The sequence below is a fragment of the Equus quagga genome, chromosome 5 (genome assembly GCF_021613505.1).
Source record: "Equus quagga isolate Etosha38 chromosome 5, UCLA_HA_Equagga_1.0, whole genome shotgun sequence".
NCBI lineage: Eukaryota > Metazoa > Chordata > Mammalia > Perissodactyla > Equidae > Equus > Equus quagga.
In genome coordinates, this window is record NC_060271.1 from 93,145,845 (window position 1) to 93,170,272 (window position 24,428).

Consider the following 24,428-nt stretch of genomic DNA (forward strand, 5'->3'; position numbering starts at 1 on the left):
GGTCTACACAGCCGGGAATGAGCTGGGATTGGAACCCACTCTGGCTTTACTACTTCCAACGCTACCCACACGAGGCGCCTTTTGAAAGAGAAAGCGATCCTCGCCCAGCACTAACTGCTCTATCGCCTTTTCCCCTTCTTGTTGGGTGTGTGTCTTTTAAGGCCGTACCATTTCTCCCACATTTCTCCGTTTAATTTTCCCTTGAGGGCAGGCGCCGAGGCCGCTCACAGCCCCAGAGCAGCGAAACTGACTTCCTAGGAACGGAAGGAGCTGCACAAGCGATCACCGACGCGCGCGCTCCCCGGGAGGAGGCCACCGCGGACCCAGCGGCGGACCGGCGGGACGCCCAAGGGCAGCACTCCACACCGCCCCAGCCCCGGCGGCAACGGGGACTCCGCCGAGAACCACTTCCGGCGGCACCGGAAGCCCGGCGGGGACCTTTTCGGGGACGGAATGACCGGCCGGCACTTCTCACGGGTCCTGAAGGCGGTCCCCGCCCGGCCTGAGAACCAGCCGCCCCGTGCTTTATGTGAGAGCTAAGTGAGTGGGGTTCATGAGCCGGGTCGTCCCGGGTGGCGTATATTGTTTGGCCTCAAGTGTCAGTGGCACCAATCATGATCCCTGCGCATTCGGCAGGCTTTCCGGGATGCATTTGCTCCCTGCGTGCCGCCACCTTAGGCATAAGGAAAGGGTTATTCGGCCAGAAGCTGCCGGCTTGCTTCCTCTCCCCGGTGCCCAGGGCTTTCTGGGCTCGGGTTCGAGCCACCGCAGATCCGTAATTGTTCTACAGTGTCTTCTTTTTACCTTTCAGCTAAATTCCTTCCAACTCTTGCATTCAGACGTTTCCACCAACGCAACTACGTTTCCAACATCCTTTTTCAGATTCCGTGAGAAGAATATCCTAGCGGCGAAAGAACACCGAATTGGGAGTCAAAATCCTGGGTTCTAGTTCTCACTGTCTTTAACTGGCGTTGTGACATTGGAGAGGTCCTTTTGACCTCTCTGGACTCCAGTTTCCTTTTCCGTAAAATGAAGAGGTTGGAAAAGTAGCAAGTTCCTTCCAGTTTTGACATTTGGGTAATTGCCCCAAGTGTGTGTTTCTAATTCCTGCCTCGATTACATATCTGTGTTTTGGTTAATCTTCATGTGGGGCCCTTCCTTCCTCTCCATTAATCTGTGTCCTTGTCAAATCTGGTTTTAGACTCATAAAAAAAACTTTCCTAAGGAATCCTGTGCTTCCTGAGCAGTCTGTTTTTTAGTCCAGGGACACGTACCTAAATAAGATTTTTTTTAAATATGCTTTTCTTGACGTGTTTAATGGTCTTGAGAATCATTATATTTGAACACTTTAAAGACAGTGAACTCTGAAGGAAGGGACTCTGGCTTATTAAACTTAGAATCCACAACCTCAGACGCAACGCCTCGAGGATGGTGCTCGGAAAATGTTTGCTGAGGAGAAAACATGTACTTCTCACATTATTTTCGTTGCTCTGTCCCTTAAACACTGAAAAGGAAAGCTGTAAAACTGCAGTCTTGAGAGCAGAGGGAATAGAAGACCTGGAGGAAAAGAACTATACTACTGGGTTCTGAACTGTACTATGGAGTCTGTTGCAGTTTTCTCTCAATAAATTCTTCCAAGAATAATATTCAAGAGACATTATTCAATAGATATTTATTGAGTGTCTTCTTCCCACTCTAAAGCATCTTTTGTCGGGGGGAGGGCAGAGGGAAAAATGTTGAGAGTTGAAAGACAGTTCCAAGTGGAGGAAGCGTATGCAAAGGTGTAAAAATCAGGTGTCGAAGTATTGGAGATTACAAGTGGGTCAGAATAACAAAAGCTTGGGAGGTGGGAGTGAGGGCACTATGAGAGTAAGATTAACAGAGGGCAGATAATGAGTCCTTGTTTAGCATGTTTTGAAGTTGAACATTAAACTGGGATAATGGGGAGCCACTGGAAGGTGTTTAGCAAAGAGGTGATAAGTTCAAATTTGCATTTTAGAAAAATCACTCTAGTTGTGATTTGGTTAGTTGATGTTTCAAGAGTGAAAAAAGAGCCCTTTGTAAGTCTGTTATTGTATTTCAGTTCGATCACAGGAGGAGCATTAACAATAATGGTAGTTAATATCTAGAGAGTATTTAGTATGGAATCCCATCTCTCTGACTAGACCGTGGACTCGTTCAGGGTAAGAACCCCATTTTACTCATTGTAACTCTAGACAATGCTTTGGATATAGTAGATATCCAATTAATATTTGTTAATTAGATTTCAATATTAACCAAACTATTATTTGAAAACTCTTTTTTCTAGGAGAAACATGAACCAGAAGATACTGAAGTTGGAGAACTTGCTACGATTTCGCACTCTTTGTAGGCAGCTGCACGGCCTGGGTCAAAGAAGACCGTTAGCACAGTGGAGACACCTGTTTTCATCTGTCTACCCAGTGTGGACGGCTCAGCTCTGTGTCCGACCCTGGCAGACAGATGTGCTCATTGGGGCTGCTTTGTCTCAATATAGGCTTCTAGTAACAAAGAAGGTACTTACAGATTTTTGTCCATTACTGTATTACTTGGTCTGTGGTGAAAGTGCCGACAGCCATGAGTAGGAATCCATTTTGAGTATTTTGTCATTTATGGAATCTTTATTCCTTAATGCTACTCTTTAGGCAATAGATCTTTGTGAGGAAGGGAAATTCTAGTTAGTTGTTCAGGATGCTGATGCATTTGGTTACTTGGAAATCAGTGTATAACAGTGAGTTAAGGATGCAGATTTTTTTATTTTAGTCTAAGGTTTAAGTACTTAATAGGAGTGATAGTAGAAATAGGAGGAGTGATTATGGTAGATGTTGCAGAATAAATCTAAATTGTCACTTAAAGTTTTCTCTTCTTTATGCATTCTGAATTTTTAATAGGAAGAAAGATTACGGAAATCTCAGTTATCTTCAACAAAATCTAAAAAGGAGGTAGAGGTATGGATTGGAATAACTATTGAGGAGCTGGCCAGAGCAATGGATAAAGACATAGGTGAGCCAGATAATTTAAATTTTAATTAAATTAAATTAAATTTAAATTTAAAGTATAAATTTAATCCCACAGATTAGTGCTCTAAACCTAAAACTGATTTTGTATGATTAAATAAAAGTTATCTATTTGAAGCTTTTTAAATATCATATTTACATCTCTTCTGAATTAAAGATAGTTTTAATAGGTAAATTTTTTTAACTACTACATTAGCAATGTGAGTACTTTTTTTTTCCTTCCCAGGGTCAATTAAAATAACTTGATTTAGTATTTCTGGTTGAAATGCTGTGGGCACTTTCCTACAAGTAAATATTTATTTAAGTCTTGGGTAAAGATAAAATAATATGTCAATATTATATGTATTTAATACAAAGGGAAAAAGATTATTCCTATGTATAAGCTACCTCTCAAAAGTTTAGGATAACATTGGAAAATTGTAGTTGCTGGATTATTAGGGATTTTTAGCATTATTAGAAACAGAATTGTACTCATAATTTTTGTGTTTTAGAAAGTTTTATTGTTCTCTTAGAGCATATTCACTTAGAAAATTTGCATTGTATCCTTCTTAAAATGTGTTTTCTTGGGAAAGGATGTGGGGGAGAGATACATAGGAAAAGGTTTCTTGGCATTATTGTTGAGTAGGTTCAGTGCTGTGCTGAGGCTGGCTTGTACCAGCTTGTGAGCTGATTGCTAAATTATAAGGAATTGTGAGCTGGTTGTTAAACACAACTGTTTTAAAAAATTAAATCATAAACAAAGGTAATAAATACTCATCAAAACTCTTCACTTCCTAATTATTTTACTACATGTTACTGTTGTCTAGTTTTCGAGGTTATTTATGCATATTGTACCTATATGGTGGAAATACCATGTAATAGTGTGCTGCTGTGCATCTCTTTCCATCTCTGCATTCAGTGACTTCATGTTAGTAGCTTGAAATCAACCATTGTGGGAGTACTTGCACCATGGAAATTGGAAAATGCTATAAATCAGGAATTTTTTTTGTTTGTTTTAATGGAGAGCTGTGTAAGTAAACATTTACTGGCAGAATAATGATTAGGATGTTCTTTTTTTTTTGAGGAAGATTAGCCCTGGGCTAACATCTGCCACCAATCCTCCTCTTTTTTCTGAGGAGGATTGGCCCTGAGCTAACATCCGTGCCCATCTTCCTCTACTTTGTATGTGGGACGCCTGCCACAGCATGGCTTGACAAGCGGTGTGTAGATCTGCACCCAGGATCCAAGCCAGTGAATCCCCGGCCGCCGAAGCAGAATGTGCAAACTTAACCACGGCGCCAGTGGGCCGGCCCCTGAAAAGGATATTTTTAGTGTTATGTTCTGCTTACCTGAGAATGCCTTTCTTTATCTGTCTCTCAAAATATAATTTATAGTGTGACTGAAATTCTGGAATCAAAACTACTTACTTCATTATCATCACAGATAAATTTTTTTATCATCCACAGGAAAATATGACTGAAATTAAAACAAAGCATATTAAATAAAATGAAAAAAAGAACAAGTATATGTTTTTCCTATGTTTCAAGACTTTTTGGATACCCTAAATAGATATATAAATAAACTAATTGTGTGCATGTATTCTGAGATACTGTATATAATGTATGTGTGTATATGTATATGTGCATATAGTCAATCCTCATTATTTGGGGATTCTGTATTGGCAAATTCACTTACTCTCTCAAATGTATTTGTGGCCCAAAAATCAATACTCACAGTGCTTTTACAGTCATTCCTAGACATGTGCAGGGTGGTTGAAAGTTTGAGTTGCCCGATGCACACATTCCCAGCTGAGGCTGACCAGGGCAACACTCTGCCTTCTTGTTTCAGCTCTCAAGCTGTAAACAAGTGTCATTTTTGTGGTTTATTTAGTGTCGCATTTTTCACATCTTTGTGCTTTCTGTTGTTTAAAATGGCCCCTAAGCATAGTGCTGAAGTGCTATTTAGAGTTAGTAACTGCAAGAAGGCTCTAATGTGCCTTATAGAGAAAATACGTATGTTAGATAAGCTTTGTTCAGGCATTAGTTGTAGTGTTGTTGGCTGTGAGTTTGATGTTATTGAATCCATAATATATATTAAATAAGATGTCTTTAAACAGAAACACATAAAACAAGGTATGTATTAATTGACTGATGAATATTTTGTGACCAGAGGTTGAAAGAACCTAACCTTGTATTTCCCTTTGGAGCAATGGTTCAGTATTTGCCAATTCAGTATTTCCGGTGAGTTTATAGAACATAACTACCATGAATGATAAGAATTGACTGCACATACACACACATTTGTGTATGTATGACATGTAACTACAAGTTTTCAAAGAACTAGACCATGACAAACTACTCAATCGTAAATGTATGCTACATGCAATTTCATGTTTTGTTGATGGTTCACATGGTACATAAATATTCAAATATTTGTGAAAATGCAGAAATGTCAGTTATAAATGAATCCTATTTTAAAGATTATTTTCCTTTCAGCCAGTTTGTGATTTGTTAACATTAGAGAAGCAGATAGCTTATATAGTTATTCCTCTCATTGAATGTACTGTTTATGTAAACGTTTATTAATAGAGGAAACTTTCTTGAACATTTCATTTATGATCCTAAAAGGTTTTCTCTTATTCCAACCAGATTATATATATGAAGCTTTAATGAACACTGCTATTGACATAGATTCACTAGAAGCAAACTCACATTTAGATGAAGTCTGGATCAAAGAAGTGATAAAGAAGGCAGGAATGAAGATAAAATGGAGCAAATTAAAACAGGACAAAGTCAGAGAAAATAAAGATGCTGTAAGAAGGTAAAACTTAACTATACATGGTGGGGGAGGGAGACCACGTATTTTTATTCACACTTTTTTTTAAGATTTTTATTTTTCCTTTTTCTCCCAAACCCCCCCAGTACATAGTTGTGTTTTTTTAGTTGTGGGTCCTTCTAGTTGTGGCATGTGGGACGCCACCTCGGCGTGGCCTGATGAGCGGTGCCATGTCTGCGCCCAGGATTCGAACTGGCAAAACCCTGGGCCGCCAAAGCGGAGCATGCAAACTTAACCACTTGGTCACAGGGCCGGTCCCATATTCACACTTTTTAATGGAGAGATTTGCCTTAAAATTCCTTGTGGAGTTAAAATGATGTGTGAATGTAGGTTAAACTTTTCTTAAAGTGCTTAAAGCATCAGAAAATATATTTGGGTTATTATAAAACTCTAAGGACTATTTTTCTTAGTTTGACAAGTGTGTGTATTGATCCTGAATTTTAAAATTTTATTCAGTTCTGCTTGATGTTATGAAGATGTCAACTGTAGGTGGGTAGTCATTATATATTTTGTCATAAGTCATTGTATGTATAGGAGAGGAAAATAGTTATGTCTAATCAAAGCTGAATGTTGAGTTTTATTGTTAATGGTAGTTTACAGAGATAGCTGCAAACCAATTCACTGGCTATAAAGTGTTTCTGATATTTTAGGAATGAAACCTCTTTGCTGTTAATTGTAGGCCCCAGGCAGATGCAGCTTTATTAACCCCAAGGTCCCCAGTTGTTACTATAATGGGCCATGTTGATCATGGAAAAACGACGTTACTTGACAAACTGCGAAAAACTCAAGTGGCAGCAATGGAAGCTGGAGGCATCACTCAGCACATTGGTGCCTTTCTTGGTATGAATACAAATCACCTTACAGTGTGTTTGGGAACCTCACATATTATTTTCTTGAACTAAGTATCGAAGTATGAAATATACAAATTCAAAGTAAGACGAAAGGCTAAAGCTTAAAGCCATTGGTTTGATGAAATGTAGAGTAGGTGGTTATTAAAGGTTATTTTGTACATTCTGTAAGAAGAAAATTATATTGCCTTTTTTATTCTAGCCCAGTCTTAGTTTGGCTTAATGCACCTAAAATTTTTCAAAGCTAGGTTGTGATAATGTTGCTAGTAATAATTAAATAATGGCTACCATTTACTGAGCACCATATATGCTTTATCTTTTTTATCTTCATAACAACATCTTGAGGTAGGTATTAATGTTCTTACTTACAGATAAGGAGGCTGAGGTTTGTTTAGGTTAAGTAACTTGCTCAAGCTACACAGCTAGTAATTGGTAAAGCCAGGGTTTAAATCCAGGGCTGTTGGACTCACAGTCTGAGCTGCTAACCATATACTAAATTGCCTTTGTTGCTCAAGGCAGCTGTGCAGCTGATATTTGCTAATGTAGGGGTGGCTGCCTATGCAATTATTGGTCTGTTCTTGCTCCAGAATAGATATCAATTGGTACATGTATGAAAGTAGTTATATTCTAGAAATATGAAGAGTTTTTAATTTGAAGAGTTTTAATTTGAAATTATTACATGAAAAGAAAACCCTAAAGGTCTCACTGGTATGTTACCACATTTCATTGTGAAATGATGATCTGTATTATTCTGATTAACATTGATGGAAAGGATAAAATTATTTTAAAGAATTAAAGATTGTTTTTTGATAATGTTGCATATGTTTCTTCATATTAAGGAAGTACGCATATGAGTCCTTAGTGTTTTAGGATTTCTGTTTCCACAGTTTCTCTGCCTTCTGGGGAGAAGATAACCTTTCTTGATACTCCAGGACATGCTGCTTTCTCAGCAATGAGAGCCAGAGGTGCTCAGGTCACTGACATCATCATATTGGTTGTAGCTGCAGATGATGGAGTGATGAAACAAACTGTGGAATCTATTCAGCATGCCAAAGATGCTCAAGGTACTGTGTGGCTGCCTTACATGTATCAGGAAGCAAGTTGCTTTTTTTAGAAAGGATCTACTACGTAGGGTCATTGTTCTGGAGTATTTATATACAGCTCGTTTAATCTTCCTGGCAGTCCCAGGGTTATTATACCTGTTTTGCAGATAAGGCTCAAAGACAGTTGAATTGTTTTCTCACAGACATAACCTCTAAGAAGAGTGTAGCAGGATTCAACTTGGGACTCGTGACCACAAGTACAGTTCTTCCTCGACTGGTTACTTTTTTGGCATGGTGTGAGAATTTAACAGTCTGTAATGACTTTTTTAAAAACTTCTTATCATGGAAATCTTAAACAGATATAAAAGTAAGAATAGAATGATAAACTCTATCTACCTGTCACCTGAATACATTAGGAATTGCGAAGTGGTGATATTCTAATTCTGTTATTCCTTGTTCATTTATTAACTGGAATTTTTCTCTAAGGAGAAATTTTCCCCTCATCTACTTTAAATAACTTCTTATTTGGTCAAATGTATAAAATTGAAGCTTTTGGAAAATCAGTTGGCTAATTCTCCATTATTTCTCCATTTAAAATTGTAATGATAAACACCGCATGCACACATACTCTGTATGTTCATTCTTATTCTGATATGACCCTAGATCTGCTGAGAAAATACTCTTGTCTTAAGAAAATGTAGCTGATGGAGTGCATCATATTCTACTAGGTTTGTTGGCAAGAAAAAATAAAAGATTGAGAGTTACTGATCTAGTCCAATTCTTTCATCTCACAACATGAAACTAAGATCCAGAGAGTAGCAGAAACTACCCCCAATTACAGAGTTAATTTGCAACATGTCTGCATTTGGAATCTTGTCTTCTAGCTTCCAGTGTCGTTCTCTTCCCTTTTTACTTCCTCAAAACTGTTTTTGTGCAATGGACTATGTCCTTAATGATTCTAGGATATGTGAAACAAAGAAGGGAGTGACAGATTTGCCAGGCTTTCTCAACCAGCCAAAGAAGTTGGTTGAGATAGGATAAATTCCTTACATCATGCTTTCTACACCTGTTCTCTTGGTCCCTATTAAGTTCCAGCTCATTGATATGGAATATACTTTTTCATAAGAGTAGGTTGTAGATTGCATAGCTTTTTTGTATCTATTTTCAATTTCTGTTCATTTGATACCTGAGGAAATTGCACAGTTGGTGAAATCCAACCAGGGAATTATCTCCTAGAATTTTGTGTGCTTTCTCTGTTGAGAGGCTATGTTTCATAATGACAAGTAGATTATGAGATTATTTGGTTCATTCATTAAGTAGATATTGAGGATCTATTATGTGTCAGTCACTGAACTAAGTGTATGAATAAAGAGTTGCTATAGGGATTGGTCTGGTGGCGTAGTGGTTAAGTTTGCGCTTTGGTGGCCCAGGGTTCACTGGTTCAGCTCCTGGGCGTGGACATACATGCTGCTTATCAAGCCATGCTGTGGCAGGCGTCCCACATATAAAATAGAGAAATATGGGCACAGATGTTAGCTGAGGGCCAATCTTCCTCAGCAAAAAGAGGAGGATTGGTGGCGGATGTTAGCTCAGGGCTAATCTTCCTCCAAAAAAAAAAAAGAGTTGCTATAAATCCTAAAAGAAAGTTTACAGTAATGATACTTAGTTTCAAGATGAGATGTTAGGTTTTAACAATGAGTTAATAGCTCCTAGAAAGAAGAGGCGAATGATCTAGTGATATTAGAATTGAATTAGAATCTGCTCTTGATTGTTTTCCTGGACATTATCTCCAGTGTAGCTGCTGATCTTGCTTTCAGGTTTGAGGATAGGCCTTTCTCTACCCAAAATACTATGGTTTTTTGTTTTGTTTATCATTTTAGGTGTCTATTCTTAATTCAGAATCTGCTTATAATTACAGTTTTGACATCTCACATCTGGAATCCTTTACGTGGAGAGAGCAGAGTAGGGTGGGTCTGAAGTGGGTCTTTTTAGGTCTTTTGTTAGATAAGCACTTCCACTGAGTAAAGAAAAAGCCAGAAAAGATTAATGTCTTTCATTGTGAATACCTAGAATTGAAGGTGTCATCATTTGCATTCTTCTTAACTCTGTCTCTGCCAGTTCCTATTGTCCTTGCCATAAATAAGTGTGACAAAGCTGAGGCGGATCCTGAAAAAGTGAAAAAAGAACTGCTAGCTTATGACGTGGTGTGTGAGGATTACGGAGGTGACGTGCAAGCAGTGCACGTCTCTGCTCTTACGGTAAGTACAGCACCTCAGAGATGACCGTGTTCAGGTGGGAACGTGACACTGTCCATAATGCACATAGTGCCTTATAACTGAAGGACATTTTGACATGCCTAATTTCTGTTGTTGTTTAAAAATTCTCTGGGTACTAGGCAATGCTGGTGTCATTATCCTGGTTTGGCAGGTTAGAAATTAGGCTCAGAAGGGTCGGTCACCAATCCAAGGTAACATAGGTGATGAGTGGGGAACCGGGTCTAAACCCAATGCTTTTGTTCTTATGAGATACTTAGAGTGAGGAGAATAAATGGTGAATGAAGTAGGGGATAGGGTAATAGGAGGCTAAAGATTGTGTTAAGCAGAAATGAAGTCTATTTGGTAGTAAAAAGTGCTTGTATTTCATGCCTTTTATGCTGAAAAACTATGGAATAGGTCTTAGGGCATTTAAGAGAGATTTAAGCAGAAATTTAGGTTAATACAAAGATGACTGTTGATTGACTCAATGTTTCTATGAATTGCTATAAGTTTTATGTTGTGATGAATTCCATTTTCTTTTCAATATCAATTATTCTTTTCTGGTTGAAAAACACCAAAGAAGCTCAGTACTGGCTTTGTGACAGCATTTTCCAATTCTCTTGTCCTACACAGGTTACTGCTAAGTAGCAATTTCCTTTTTTGTCTGTTTTTTTTAAAATCACATCCCATGGTTTACTCATGATACAGCCTTTTTTTCTGATCGTTCACTGAAGGGATGGTGCTGTATTTGGCTGCCTTCTTCCAGTTAAGTCTCATTTTATCTTTACTTTTCTTAAATTTGTTACCACCAAGATTCTTAGAAATAATGCCTCCTTTAATGGTAAAACCATGCCTCTTTTTCTCTGAAACTCATAAAATGCCATCTTACTTTCTTACCTTTCCACGTACCTTGATTGCTATTGCATTCTGAAAGCCAGATGGCAAAATTAAAATGTTTGAAGAGATGGCTACCTTTTCTGCCCAGATACCATCAGATGCATAGACAGATGTAAAGCTCCTGAGGCAGACTTGGAGGCATGGCAGAGGTGATTCCTGGGGAATGGAGGGACTTGGGAGAAAGTGGCAGGGAAGAAAGATGAGGCCTTCTTTTCCAAGAGGACTACTTCATGCAAAGAAACAACCCCAGCTCTGCTTTTCAGAGCAGCATTTTGTAAATTGGAATAAATACTAGGAATAAGTGGCTGGGTAAGGAAAGTATTTAGTCAATTTTGTTTACAGTTGTCTCTTTTTTTTTTTGAGGAAGATTAGCCCTGAGCTAACTACTCCCAATCCTCCTCTTTTTGCTGAGGAAGACTGGCCCTGAACTAACATCCATGCCCATCCTCCTCTCCTCTATACGTGGGTTGCCTACCACAGCATGGCTTTTGCCAAGCGGTGCTGTGTCCGCACCCGGGATCCGAACCGGCGAACCCCGGGCTGCCAAGAAGTGGAACGTGTGAACTTAACTTCTGCGCCACCGGGCCAGCCCCTCTGTTTTATACTCTGTAACAACTGTGAGCACTCTCTTAGCTGACATGGGAAAAATCCCTTGCCCATCAGTTCCAGTTCCATTACCGGTTAATCAGCTGCGTGATCTTGGAGCCCTAGAAGGCATAGTAAACAAAGATCATTAAAGGTGAAAGGATCATCTAATCTAGCTCCTTCATTTTACAGTTGAGGAAAGGAGATCCAAGGAGGTGAAGTGATTTTTCAAGGTTGCACAGCTGGGTAGTTACAGAGTGTGGCTTAGTGCCTGGGTCTAGTCAGTGCTTTCTCTCCTTATTTATTTAATAAGAGTAAATAATGCTTGACTTACTTATTTTACAGGATTATTGAGTGGATCAAATGAAGTAATAGATGTGAAAGCTTGTTCAATTGGATAGAATTTCAAATGTAAATTAGCATTGTAAAGAAAGTGAGAGGAAGAAAAGACAATTATAGAGACAGATGGAGGAGAGAGAGAATGAGTGAAGCATGTGTTTATGAAAGGGTATTAAGAAGAACCACTAGTGATCATCCTTTAAAGAAAAATAGCCGCTGTTCCTTGCGGGATCTGTCCCTGGGCCAGGTTTTCTTGCTTATCTCTTCTTTCCTCTGTCCTTCTAATTGGATAATCCATGCTTTTAATGCTTACAGAGAAAAGTATAATGTAACTGTCAAGGATTATTTGGCTTTCTGACCCTGATATTTACACTTACAGATAATATTTATTAATGAGAATTAACAACTTTTTTTGTTGTCGTTATTGAAGGGTGATAATCTGATGGCTTTGGCAGAGGCAACAATTGCTCTCGCAGAAATGTTAGAATTGAAAGCAGACCCTACTGGTCCAGTGGAAGGAACAGTAATAGAATCTTTCACAGACAAAGGAAGAGGGTAGGACTGTTAAAATGCTTACTTTTTAATAATTTTGTTCCATGGTTTTTGTGACTTGATAACAATGTGTTCTTTTTATTGCATGTTATTGTTAGTCCATGAAAAACATGTAGAGCCAGCATACACAACACAAAAATGCAGTTATTATCAGTAGGCCATAGCGACTATCTATATATATCTAGTAATCATATTTAGATGACTTAAGTAGTTCAGTTTGTTTGATTTTTTTGCCCACTAACTTAGCTGAATTGGTAAAGCCACATAGACTAACACAAATTGGAATAAAATAGAAATTATTGCATTTTAGGGTCTCTAAATTCTTTTTTTTTCTGCTTTTTCTACCCAAGTCCCCCCAGTACATAGTTGTATATTTTAGTTGTGGGCCCTTCTGGTTGTGGCATGTGGGATGCCGCCTCAACATGGCCCAGTGAGCGGTGCCATGTCCGCACCCAGAATCTGAACTGGGGAAACCCTGGGCCGCCGAAGCAGAGCCTGTGAACTTAACTACTGGGCCACGGGGCCAGCCCCTCTAAATTCTTTATGTCCTTATTCGTTAGTATAATATATACAAAGGCCTTTGAAATGGTGTTCTATTCTTTAATTTCCCTCCCTATCAGCAAAAAAAGTCTTCTCACTGCTTGATGAATTAGTTCTAGAAAGGGGATCAGAATTCTGTCAGAACACTCAGCTATCTGCACCCTCCACTACCATAATCTTACCAGAAAATTTTTTTTATTGTGGTAAAAGACATGTAACATTAAACTTACCATCTTAACAATTTTTAAGTGTAGAGTTCGGTAGTAGTAGGTATATTCACATTGTTGTGCAAAAGATCTCTAGAACGTTTTTATTTTGCAAAACTGAAACTACACCCATGAGACGCTAATTTCCCCTCCCTTCTCCCCTCAACCCTTGGTAACTATCTTTCTATTTCCTGTGAGTGGAATCATACAGTATTTGTTCTTTTTGACTGGTTTTTTCACTTAGCATAATGTCCTTGGGGTTCATCCATGTTGTAGCATGTGACAGGATTTCTTTCTTTTTTAAGATTGCATAATATTCCATTGTATGTATATACTGCATTTTCTTTATCTCTTCTTCTGTTGATGTACGTTTGGATTGCTTCCACCTTTTGGCAATTGTGAAGAAATTTTTTTTTCTTATTTCTTTTTTCTTTTTTTTGTTTTTAAGATTGGCCCTGAGCTAACATCTGTTGCCAATCTTTTTTTTTTCTTCTTCTCCCCAAAGCCCCCCAGTACATAGTTGTATATTCTAGTTGTAGGTCCTTCTAGTTCTGCTGTGTGGGACATTGCCTCAGCATGGCTTGATGAGCGGTGCCAGGTCTGTGCCCAGGATCCAAACTGGCATACCCTGGGCTGCCGAAGTAGAGCGTGTGAACTTAACCATTCGGCCACAGGGCTGGCCCAAGAAATGTTTTTATAGTATGTAAAACTGCTTGAGAAGTTGTGAAATTAACCCTGTGTGTACAAATATATATATTTAAATCTCATATATATCTAAATCTCATATGTGTTTACATATATATATTTAAATCTCATGATATATATTTAAATCTCTTAAATCTCTCATATTTAAATCTCATAATCTCATGTCTTTGCACTTAAGGAAGTGCTGTTACATCCTGATTATGGCATTAAGAATATATACTTTTATTTTCATTTTAGTCCTGTTACTACAGCTATAATTCAAAGAGGAACTTTGAGAAAAGGCTCGATTCTGGTTGCTGGAAAGAGTTGGGCAAAAGTACGCTTAATGTTTGATGAAAATGGTAAAACAGTCAACGAAGCCTCTCCTAGCATGCCAGTGGGAATTACAGGCTGGAGAGACCTTCCTTCTGCAGGAGATGAAATTCTTGAAGTAGAATCTGAGGTATATCAAGCTTAATTCTTATATATTATATATGAAGTAATGATTTTAAATATCAATCTATAATGTTATACCAAATAAGTATGTTAATGTTAACAAATATTCTAGACTATAAGGGGCTATGAGGGGGCCATTTTAGAATTTGGCTATATAATTTTTAAAAATTTGAGATATGATTTTTTAAATTAAAAAATGTTAATTATACACAAAACCCCCAAATTAAAGTTTTCTAAGCTTCTTGAAACTTATAAAATTAGTAGTTTCATATATGAGTTAAGCTAATTTCATAGTGGAGGAAAAACACGAAGCTTTTAGCCCACCAGTTACTGGTTTCTATTTAGTTAAATAATGCCCCCTTTTTTCCCTTTAAAGCCAAGGGCACGTGAAGTTGTTGACTGGAGGAAGTATGAGCAAGAACAGGAGAAAAATATAGAGGATCTGAAAATGATAGAGGAAAAGCGAAAGGAACACCAAGAAGCACATCGGAAAGCTCGTGAGAAGTATGGCACTTTGAACTGGAAGGAGAGATCATTTATGAAGTACCAAGAAAAAAAAGAACAAAAACCCTTAAAGTCAAAAGAGAAAACAGAAAGAGATTCAAATGTACTTCCTATAATTATTAAAGGTGACTTCTTAAAGATTTTATTTTACAGGGCTGGCCCAGTGGCGCAGTGGTTAAGTTCACATGTTCCACTTCAGTGGCCTGGGGTTCGCTGGTTCAGATCCTGGGTGCAGACATGGCACGCTTGGCAAGCCATGCTGTGGCAGGCGTGCCACATATAAAGTAGAGGAAGATGGGCATGGATGTTAGCTCAGGGCCAGCCTTCCTCAGCAGAAAGAGGAGGATTGGCAGCAGATGTTAGCTCAGGGCTAATCTTCCTCAAAAAAAAAAAAGATTTTATTTTGCAACTCATTTTAGTAATATATGTATGTCTTAATTTTCACAATTAACTTGGGCTGTTAAATTAAAGCCAAAATTATTTCAGTATTTTTGAGTATTTTTTTTAATTGCGGTAATTGACATATAGCATTAGATTAGTTTCAGGTGTACAACATAATGATTCAATTTTTGTATATATTTTAAGTGATCAACACAATAAGTCTAATTAACGTCCGTCACCATTCATAGTTAAAATTTTTTTTCTTGTGATGAGAACTTTTAAGATCTACTCTTTTAGCAACTTTCAAATATGCACTACAGTATTATTAACTATAGTCATCATGCTGTACATTACATCCTCAGGACTTACATGTTTTATAACTGGAAGTTTGTACCTTTTGACCACCTTGACCCATTTCACTCACACCCCACTGGGGGAGGTTTTCTTAGTAAACCGTTTTTCTTGCTGATTTTGTTGTAAGTACACATTTGGTTCATTATTCTTTATTAAGTAGATATTTATAATGCTAAACCTAAATAAAAGTGGATTTAGTGGTAAATGCCATTCTTGTTAAAGCTTTAAATGGGTTCTTGTCATTTTTGTGTCTATTAATGCCTAACTCTTAACACCAATAATTTTAAACTTTTGCTGCATTTAGGTGATGTTGATGGTTCCGTTGAGGCCATTTTGAACATTATGGATACCTATGATGCTTCACATGAGTGTGAACTAGAATTAGTACATTTTGGTGTGGGTGATATTAGTGAAAATGATGTTAACCTTGCTGAAACATTTCGTGGTAAGGATTCCATTTCCTATTTGTGTAGCTGTGTTCCCTAGGACACACTGAATCATTTGCTTCTGTCTTTTGTCGCTTGGCTAGTCATGCCTAACGTTTCCCTCCATCGGCATCAGCCTTCCTATTGCAGTAGAGCCCCAGCTAGCAGCTGGGGGGAGTGCGATGTGCAGCGTTGGAGCCACGGCTCCGCTTGTCGTCATCATACTGCAATCTTGGGGAACTATTTCCAGCCCAGTAGTGTTTCTTGATTCCTTTTTGAAGGCACCGGTACTGTCCCTTCTCCCTCCTCCCAGTTCCTCATCTAGCCTAAAGTTGGTTCTCAATATCTTTCATTTAGACTTTTGTATGCTAACACTATAATCAGCCTATTCAGTACTTTTCTTCACCTTTTATTTTTGGCTACCTGTTTTTGTTCATTGGTAATTTTACAAATCTTATCTTTCTTAGATCAAAAACTCCTTTTAGCTTTAAATGCCTAGAAGGCAGGGGGACTGTTTATTAGTCAAACTTATGATACACAAAAAGGAGACTCATGACTGTCATTTTAACTAGGTCTAACACCTAGGAAAGCACGAACATTATTGAGTGGTTGATGGATCATTTAGGAAGGAGGTACTTCATGACCTGACTTGATTAGAATTAGATATTACCTTTACTACTGAAAAGATATTGTCAGTAATGCTGGTTAATTCAAAGTATCTTATAGGTACTGCCTGGCCTAGCACTATACTATGTAATGTAGAGAGTGTATTGAATGTTTTCTTAATGATAAGGCTTTTAAAGTGGTTGTTTTTCTCTTGGTTAAGCTGTTTGCATTAATTTTTTTCACTTGTTTAAGGCAAGAGTGTTTTGCTTTTGCTTTTTCCCCCCTCAAGCTATTTGCAATTAAATGTATTATTTATTCTTTAGTAAAGTGGTCAGCTCTCTAGAACTTCTTTCATATTGTAAATAACTCTTGAACTTTACCAGTTAAGTAGCAATTTTTGAGCATCTTTTGGCCAGCTAAATACCTAAGAGTAAACCACAAAAGTTGTAGGCAATAAGATTATAATTTAATAATAGAATTGTTACTAAAATAATGTAATAATATTTCAGCCATAATCATTTTTTTTCTTACTTCTCTGGTATAAAAACCAAAGCTTTGTTTAGCATAGTGCCTTGCACATTATGGGCACTTAAAATAATGTTTCTTAAATGAATCAATTTAAAAATCATAAAGAAATTTTCCTTGTTAAACAAGCCATAATAGAATTTATAAAATCCTTTAATTTGAAAATTTACTAGTTTTCGTGAGAAAAAATTATAGAATTTCTTGTCTCCCCCAATGCTTTTACTTTACAAGAAGTAAGTAAAACAATTTAGATTTGAGTTTCTGCTTGAAAGACAAACTGTTTAATGCAATAGTTGAGCTACTTTATTGATTGTATTTCTGCTTGCCAGGTGTTATATTTGGCTTCAATGTGAATGCAGGAAATGTTATCCAGCAGTCAGCTGCAAAAAAAAGAGTGAAAATTAAACTTCACAAAATCATTTACCGTCTTGTTGAAGATTTGCAGGAGGAACTGAGCAGTAGATTGCCCTGCACTGTGGAAGAGCACCCAATCGGTGAGTGTGCACTGCCTGTTACTTTTTTTTGAGGAAGATTAGCCTTGAGCTAACATCTGCCACCAATCCTCCTCTTTTTGCTGAGGAAGACTGGCCCTGAGCTAACATCCATGCCCATCTTGCTCTACTTCATACGTGGGACGTCTACCACAGCACGGTTTGCCACCAAGCAGTGCCATGTCTGCATCTGGGATCAGAACCGGCGAACCCCAGGCCACTGAAGCCGAACGTGCGCACTTAACCACTGCACCACCGGGCTAGCCCAGCCTGTTACTTTTAAACATTCATATCTTAGGCGCTGTAAATAACACTTGAAAACAAAGTTTAGGGGAAATGTATTTCATTACTGAAATACATTCACTGTTCCAGTACATAGCATGTTCTAGGAAAAATGACTACAATTGATAAGAATTCGGTGTAACTTCATATGTGTTATGAACACCTGCCCTCTGCAACATATTGTGCTTCGGTCCTGAGGATACAAAGGCAAACAAGGCAGCAGGAACTTGCCCTCGAGTTTAGACATGAACTAATTGTAATACAAACGAGACAGGGATAGGAGGTGTAAAGATTATTAACAACTGTTGTGGAAGGAACAGAGAAATCCACCATGAGAAGAAAATTTACATGTAAATATTAAAAACTTAAAAATATTCTTTCTATCATATCCCTTGGCCAGATTAAAGGGTAAATTTATTTAAGGCCAACTGAATCATTTTATCTTTTCTTTTTCTTCCCCACATACAGGTTTTCTTGTTAACTTTTTATTTTGATAATAGTTTTAAATTTCTAGAAAAACTACGAGAAAGGAATAAGGTGTTCCCTCCCATATTCCTTTTACCCAGTTCATGAATTGTTTACATTTTGCCCCATTTGCTTTATTCCTCCCCACTCCATAGACACACACACACATGACTTTTTTCTGGACCATTTGAGAATAAATTTGAGATATATCCATTTTGCCAGTAAATACTTGCATTTCTGAAGCACAAGGATGTTCTCTTATACAACCACAGAAGAAATATCAAACTCAGAAAATTTAACATTAGTTCTATTATCTAAGCCACAGTTTATATTCAAATTTTGTCCATTGTTCCAATAATGTGGTTTGTAGGTGAATACTTTTCCCCCATTCCGGGATCATGGGTTACATTTAGTTCTTTAGCCTTTTTTGACCTTGATGTTTTTGAAGTGTTTAGGATAATGAGTTTGTAGAATGTACTTTAATTTGGGTTTGTCTGATGTTTCCTCATGATAAGATACAGTATTTGCATTTTTGGTCCATGGTACGGATTTATTTTAGTCTTTTCTGAACCGCTAAACATGATTATACAGAGATTTGTCTGTTTTGTGCTAAGAGCAATTTGGAAAACTAGAGTCATATGAGGATTTCTAAGAGGAAGCAAGCACCAGTCAAATGATACTAACCCTAGAAAATTGGTACATTATAGTGTGTAATACCATGTCATTATCGGAGTTTGTTGTAATTTTCAGTTGGTGAACAAATGAAGCTCAGTTACAGAATTAGTACTCTTTTTTTTCCCCCCGCCTTCTTCTTCTTCCCAAAGCCCCCCACTGCATAGTTGTATATTCTAGCTGTGAGTGCTTGTGGTTGTGCCATGTGGGACGCCACCTCAGGACGGCCTGATGAGCGGTGCCATGTCCACACCCAGGATCCGAACCAGTGACACCGTGGGTCACCGAAGCAGAGTGCGCAAACTTAACCACTTGGCCACGGGACCGGCCCCATCCTTTTATTTTTTTTTTAATTATTTTTTTTCTGCTATGAATTAGTACTCTTAAGTGGATATAAATTACCAGTGGTGAGATTAACAATAAATCACGTAACAACAGATGATCTATTCTAGAAAATATATTGAGGGACAGCTGAAAACTAGGTTTTCATGGAGCAGACAGGAATTGTACTAATCTTATCATCAACTATTACCATCTTCTAGTGCATTTTATTCAGCCAAAAAAGTGAGTTCCATTTTTCTTTTGTTCATTCTTTTGGTAAGAATGTGTATTTTTACAATTTTTTTCCAAGAATACCCAAGGATTTTCATAGGTTTTTATTTCTAATATTGGTCAGGCAAATAAAGTTGGTGGAGTCACAGAAAACCAGGACTTCTTTATATGCATGAGTTTGTATTTTTCTCACACCTTTAATTCTTACCCTGCAGAACGTCAGAAATCATGTATTTCTCAGAATCTGTTTTCGGTACACTTAATGTTCTCTTCTTCCTAAAGGTGAGGCTTCTATACTAGCCACGTTCTCTGTAGCCGAAGGGAAGAAAAAAGTTCCTGTGGCTGGCTGCAGAGTCCAAAAGGGACAGTTAGAAAAACAAAAAAAATTTAAATTAATCCGTAATGGACATGTTATTTGGAAGGGTAAGCAACATCAAAATCTTTTTCTGTATCATATCCAGTCACCAAAATCTGATCATTCTCTGTTTCCATCTGAAATCTGTTTGTCTTTCACTCCGATAATCCTAGTTCAGGCCATTCCTTCTTGCTAATTTATAACTGGCCTTTAGTTGATGGGCTCCCTCTCTTACTAGCCTTGATGATTCCTCCAGCATTGTTCATCTCCCAAACTGATTTCCTAAACTTCCAACAATTGGCCCCAAAGTACCTTTGCTGCCATGTCTCCTACACTTCATCTATATCACGCTTGCTTACTTCCTTTCTTATCTTGACCTTTTGGCCTGCAATGTCTTTTATCCTGGTTTATCTTTCTTCAAATCCTGAGTACAATCCCGTCCTCTGCAGTGTTATTCTACCTTTGAAAAATGAGATTTTGTCTTTTGCTGCAAATCAAATCTTGTTTACAGCAAACTTCATTTTGCTTTGGTTTCCTGGGTATTTAGTCTCACCATTTAACATGACAGGACTGTAAAATTTGTAAGAATTTCAGTGTAGTTCCTTTTAACACCAGATACATGGCATTTAGTGGGTCCTTATAAATATATGAATCTTAAGTTTCTCTTATTTTTTTTTTAAGGCTCGTTAACCTCACTGAAACATCATAAAGATGACGTTTCAGTCATCAAAACTGGAATGGATTGTGGTCTCAGTTTGGATGAAGAAAAGATAGAATTTAAAGTGGGAGACGAAATTGTTTGTTACGAAGAAAAGGAAGTTCTAGCCAAGACTTCTTGGGATCCAGGATTTTAAAATTGTATTAAAAATGTAAATGATAAATGTCTTGATTTATTATAGAACTAGTTTTGCTTTACTGAAGGTAAGAATTCACCACTACTGGTCAAAAAGTACCCAAAGAGTTCAAGTGTTAACAATGCATTAACTGTCAAAATGCTACAGAAAAAGGAAACCTTACTTAAGGATGCCGTACTAGAAATCCTGGAATTGAAAAGAACCATATATTAAAAGGGAATTGTTAATTATTGGTATATCATTGAATGTAATAATCAGAGTTTAACAAACTTCAAGTGTACGTTTTAGTTGAGTGGTAGCAAGAGAAGCAATTCTCCCTGAATTGAGCTCCAGGGGCAAAATATGGTGCCAGTCAAATACTGCTTGAAACCGTATTTTTTAGTGTCACTAGTACTGATGAGAAAACATTAAATTCCTGAGTTGATGCTCAACAACGAACAGTAGTCTGTTCCCTTGTACTACAGACAGCAAACATTCCAGCCAAACTACCTAAGGACTGACGATGAATTTTTCAATTGGCAACTTAAAGCTTAGCCTTTAAATTTCCTATCTTAACAACTTATGTTGTAGCCTCTTTAGGCAAGGTCCTAACACCACTTTACACAAACCAGTTTCTCAGACTAGGGGAGGTAGTTGCCCCTGCCCCCGCCCCGGGGTCATTTGGCAATGTCTGGACAAACTTTTGGTTGTGGTAATGGGGGTTGGATGGTATGCTACTGGCATCAAGTGGGTAGAGGCCATGGATCCTACGATGCACAGGACAGCCTCCACAACAAAGAGTTATCTGGTCCAAAATGCCAATAGTGCTGAGGTAAAAAAAGCTGACAGAAAGACAAACTGGCTTCTGTCCAGACAGCTGATATTAAATACAACACAATTCTTCTAACAAAGTATAGATGGTTTATCAAAGAAAATGGTGTGACCATCAATTTGACACTTAAAAACCACTCAATCAATGGAATAAAATTCAACAATTAAATGTTAGTTCATGTCTTTTATTAATCCATATACCATTACTTGTCTTCTGGTTTGTTGAAACAATAGGTCAGACAACATTTGCCACAATAATGTCTGTCAAAATGGCTAGCCATAAAAACTCCAGCACCACATTCATCTGAAGGGCACTCCCGACGAAGGCGACTGATTTTGCCATTCTCATCCACCTACAAGAAAGTACAAAGCTGCTGTTAAGATAATTTTACAACATATTGTAAAGTCTAATTTAAGTAACTCAAAATATTTAAACTTTTAATCACATAATTGTATTACCTTTAGTACTTCTAAACCAAAGCACCCCAAAGCCTTACCAGTAATTACTAAAACAAAAAAGTTCAGAGTTAATTCAAATCTAGGTTTGCAAGTGGTGGACAGAGTTAAGACCCAAGCCCAGATCTCACTTAAAAATCAGAACCTTAGCTTGGAATAAGCAGCTAAAGGTAAACCCTATGATATAAAGCTGGTTCAAATACCAAACAGGAAAAAAACCAAACTTCTATGTTAAAATGAGTTTGAAACTAGAGAGGCTAACAAAATGTATTACTCTATAGGTAAAAACTTATTTTTAATAAGTTATCTTACCTTATAGTACTTCAGGACAGCCAGCTTAACCTTTTTTCTCTTATGCTTATTCTTCTTGGGAGTGGTGTAAGACTTCTTCTTTCTTTTCTTAGCACCACCACGAAGTCTCAACACAAGATGAAGAGTGGATTCCTGTTAATGGAACAGAAGATGAAACAGGCTTTAAAAACGATTACATTAATGCTCATGCTCCATTAAAAATGGACAACTAGGGGCTGGCCTGGTGGCATATTGGTTAAGTTTGTGCGCTCCGCTTCAGCTGCCTGGGGTTTCCAGGTTCAGATCCCGGCTGTGGACCTACATATTGCTCATCAAGCCATGCTGTGGTGGTGACCAACATAAAAAATAAGAGGAACACTGCCACAGACGTTAGCTTGGTGACAATCTTCCTCAAGCAAAAGCAGAAAGTGGCAACAGATGTTAGCTCAGGGCCAATCTCCCTCACAAAAAAAGAGAGAGAGAATGAACAACTAGCATCACACATCTTTTAAGTGAATCCGATAGGAAGTACACAATACCACAGATGAGGGAATCTTGGGGGGGAAAAGAGATATCTGATTATTAACTACTAGTTTATAGGGAGATTAAAAAACACTAAATTACACCACGGGATGCAATCTGCAAAATCCAGAATGTGACAAAGTACAGTAGTGTTTCTCAAATGTTAGTGTAGGAGTCACCTGGGAATCTACTGCTAATCTAAAGCTATTCTCCCTACTCTTGTGTACTGGTTAAAATTTCAAAAATAAAACATTTATATATAAAAGGCTGTTCTTTCCCCCAAACAGACCTTTTGAATGTTGTAGTCAGACAAAGTACGTCCATCTTCCAGTTGCTTGCCAGCAAAGATCAGTCTTTGCTGATCAGGAGGAATTCCTAACGAAAACAGACAACAAATAAGTCACAGCAGAACTAGCACAAATGCTCAAGATTTACAAACGAATAACCCAGAGTCAAACAAATGGTACTAAGAGCTGTCACTGAGTTCTTCCTACAGGCTAGGCAAGGTTTTAACTTGACGATTCTTACTAGTATTAATATAATCTTCATCTCACAGATAAGGAAACAAATGTAGAGAGTTAAATAGCTCGTGCAAATTCACAGATAGAAAATGCACTGCAGCTTGGCTCCATGCTCATAAACGTCTGCCTAGCGTGTCACTCCGAAAGCACTTCACTTTGTCAATCCGATCTCTTCCCGCCCCACCAGAACAGACAAGTCCAGCACCCACTGGCAGGGTGGAGCCTCCACAAGTTAATATTTCTGAATTGGAAACAGTACTTACCTTCCTTATCCTGGATCTTGGCCTTTACATTTTCTATTGTATCTGAGGGTTCAACCTGAGTTTTAGAATGCAAACGTATTGGTAACACAGTAAGAAACGAAAACGCATCATCAGTTTAAGGGTCACCACAGAACCGAGGCGATGGGGGCTGAAACCCACCCAACAGGGCTGATCACTCCCCCGCTGGGCAGGCCGCCTCCCAGGGCTGCCGCGGCGAGCACACGTCCCACCACAGACTGGGGCGGGCGGCGCTGCCGGCCACACGTGCCCGCGCCCAGAACGCGGGGAGCGCCGCCCTCCACCGCGGGACCCCTGCGTGGCTACCTGGCCGGAACCGCTGGAGAGGGGACAGGCTCAGACTACAGACTTCGAAAACCAGCACTCAGCCCCCGCTCAGCTAACAACTCCCAATTCAGGGCCAGGCTTCAGAACCCCGACTCGGAGACATTCTAAGGCAGAAAGCAGCGCCGGGCCCGAAATCCACCCCAGGCTCTTCGTCAGACTCTGGCTTCCTCCCGCCACCTGGCCCGTACCTCGAGAGTGATGGTCTTCCCCGTAAGGGTTTTCACGAAAATCTGCATCTTGGCGGCGGTTGCACCTGAGGTGGGGGAAAAGGAAGAGACAGGTTAGACCTGGGGACACACGAGAGTGCGACCGGGAGGCCGACGGCCGGAGAGCGGCCAAACAGCACACACTCACCGCAGATGGCGGATTGGAAAGGAAGGGCCCGGCGCCGGCCCACGGGGTCTCCTGGAGCCCTCGCCGGAGGCCCCACCTCTTAGGCCACCATACCAAATGCCTGACCGCTGTCACAGCGGCTGTCTAACCACATGCCAGACTAGGTC

The 24,428-nt window shown here is 38.7% G+C and overlaps 2 protein-coding genes across 8 annotated transcripts; one reads left to right on the top strand and one right to left on the bottom strand.

The window, feature by feature from the left end:
- MTIF2 (mitochondrial translational initiation factor 2) lies at positions 1-21,806 on the top strand. 7 transcript variants are annotated; one of them, XM_046662200.1, is made up of 16 exons: positions 6-540; positions 812-1,077; positions 2,084-2,183; positions 2,309-2,534; positions 2,910-3,021; positions 5,663-5,834; positions 6,529-6,689; positions 7,585-7,761; positions 9,859-9,998; positions 12,247-12,371; positions 14,057-14,261; positions 14,631-14,883; positions 15,798-15,938; positions 17,379-17,543; positions 19,794-19,934; positions 20,548-21,806. In XM_046662200.1, the coding sequence occupies exons 4-16, from the start codon at positions 2,316-2,318 to the stop codon at positions 20,718-20,720; spliced, it is 2,184 nt and encodes a 727-aa protein (XP_046518156.1). In that variant the 5' UTR covers positions 6-540; positions 812-1,077; positions 2,084-2,183; positions 2,309-2,315; the 3' UTR covers positions 20,721-21,806. The 7 variants fall into 7 exon arrangements, with proteins under 7 accessions (XP_046518160.1, XP_046518156.1, XP_046518157.1 ...); XM_046662201.1 differs by having other exon boundaries at positions 883-1,077; XM_046662202.1 differs by having other exon boundaries at positions 6-529; positions 883-1,077.
- Positions 21,700-24,346, bottom strand: RPS27A (ribosomal protein S27a). The gene is made up of 6 exons (XM_046662206.1): positions 24,283-24,346; positions 24,117-24,181; positions 23,584-23,638; positions 23,089-23,174; positions 22,299-22,430; positions 21,700-21,883 (listed from the first exon to the last, which is right to left on the bottom strand). The coding sequence occupies exons 2-6, from the start codon at positions 24,162-24,164 to the stop codon at positions 21,734-21,736; spliced, it is 471 nt and encodes a 156-aa protein (XP_046518162.1). The 5' UTR covers positions 24,165-24,181; positions 24,283-24,346; the 3' UTR covers positions 21,700-21,733.
- Positions 24,347-24,428: the final 82 nt, after the last annotated feature.

What these genes read in the sequence shown, in the direction of transcription:
- MTIF2 (XM_046662200.1), top strand. Translation starts at nt 2,316, where the DNA reads ATGAACCAGAAGATACTGAAGTTGGAGAACTTGCTACGATTTCGCACT. An exon ending in TTCTTGAAGTAGAATCTGAG is followed by an intron (nt 14,262 to 14,630) that starts GTATATCAAGCT and finishes TTCCCTTTAAAG; the next exon opens with CCAAGGGCACGTGAAGTTGT. An exon ending in CCTTGCTGAAACATTTCGTG is followed by an intron (nt 15,939 to 17,378) that starts GTAAGGATTCCA and finishes TCTGCTTGCCAG; the next exon opens with GTGTTATATTTGGCTTCAAT.
- RPS27A (XM_046662206.1), bottom strand. Translation starts at nt 24,164, where the DNA reads ATGCAGATTTTCGTGAAAACCCTTACGGGGAAGACCATCACTCTCGAG. An exon ending in GGAAGACCATCACTCTCGAG is followed by an intron (nt 23,639 to 24,116) that starts GTACGGGCCAGG and finishes TCTAAAACTCAG; the next exon opens with GTTGAACCCTCAGATACAAT. An exon ending in CTGACTACAACATTCAAAAG is followed by an intron (nt 22,431 to 23,088) that starts GTCTGTTTGGGG and finishes TTCCATTAACAG; the next exon opens with GAATCCACTCTTCATCTTGT.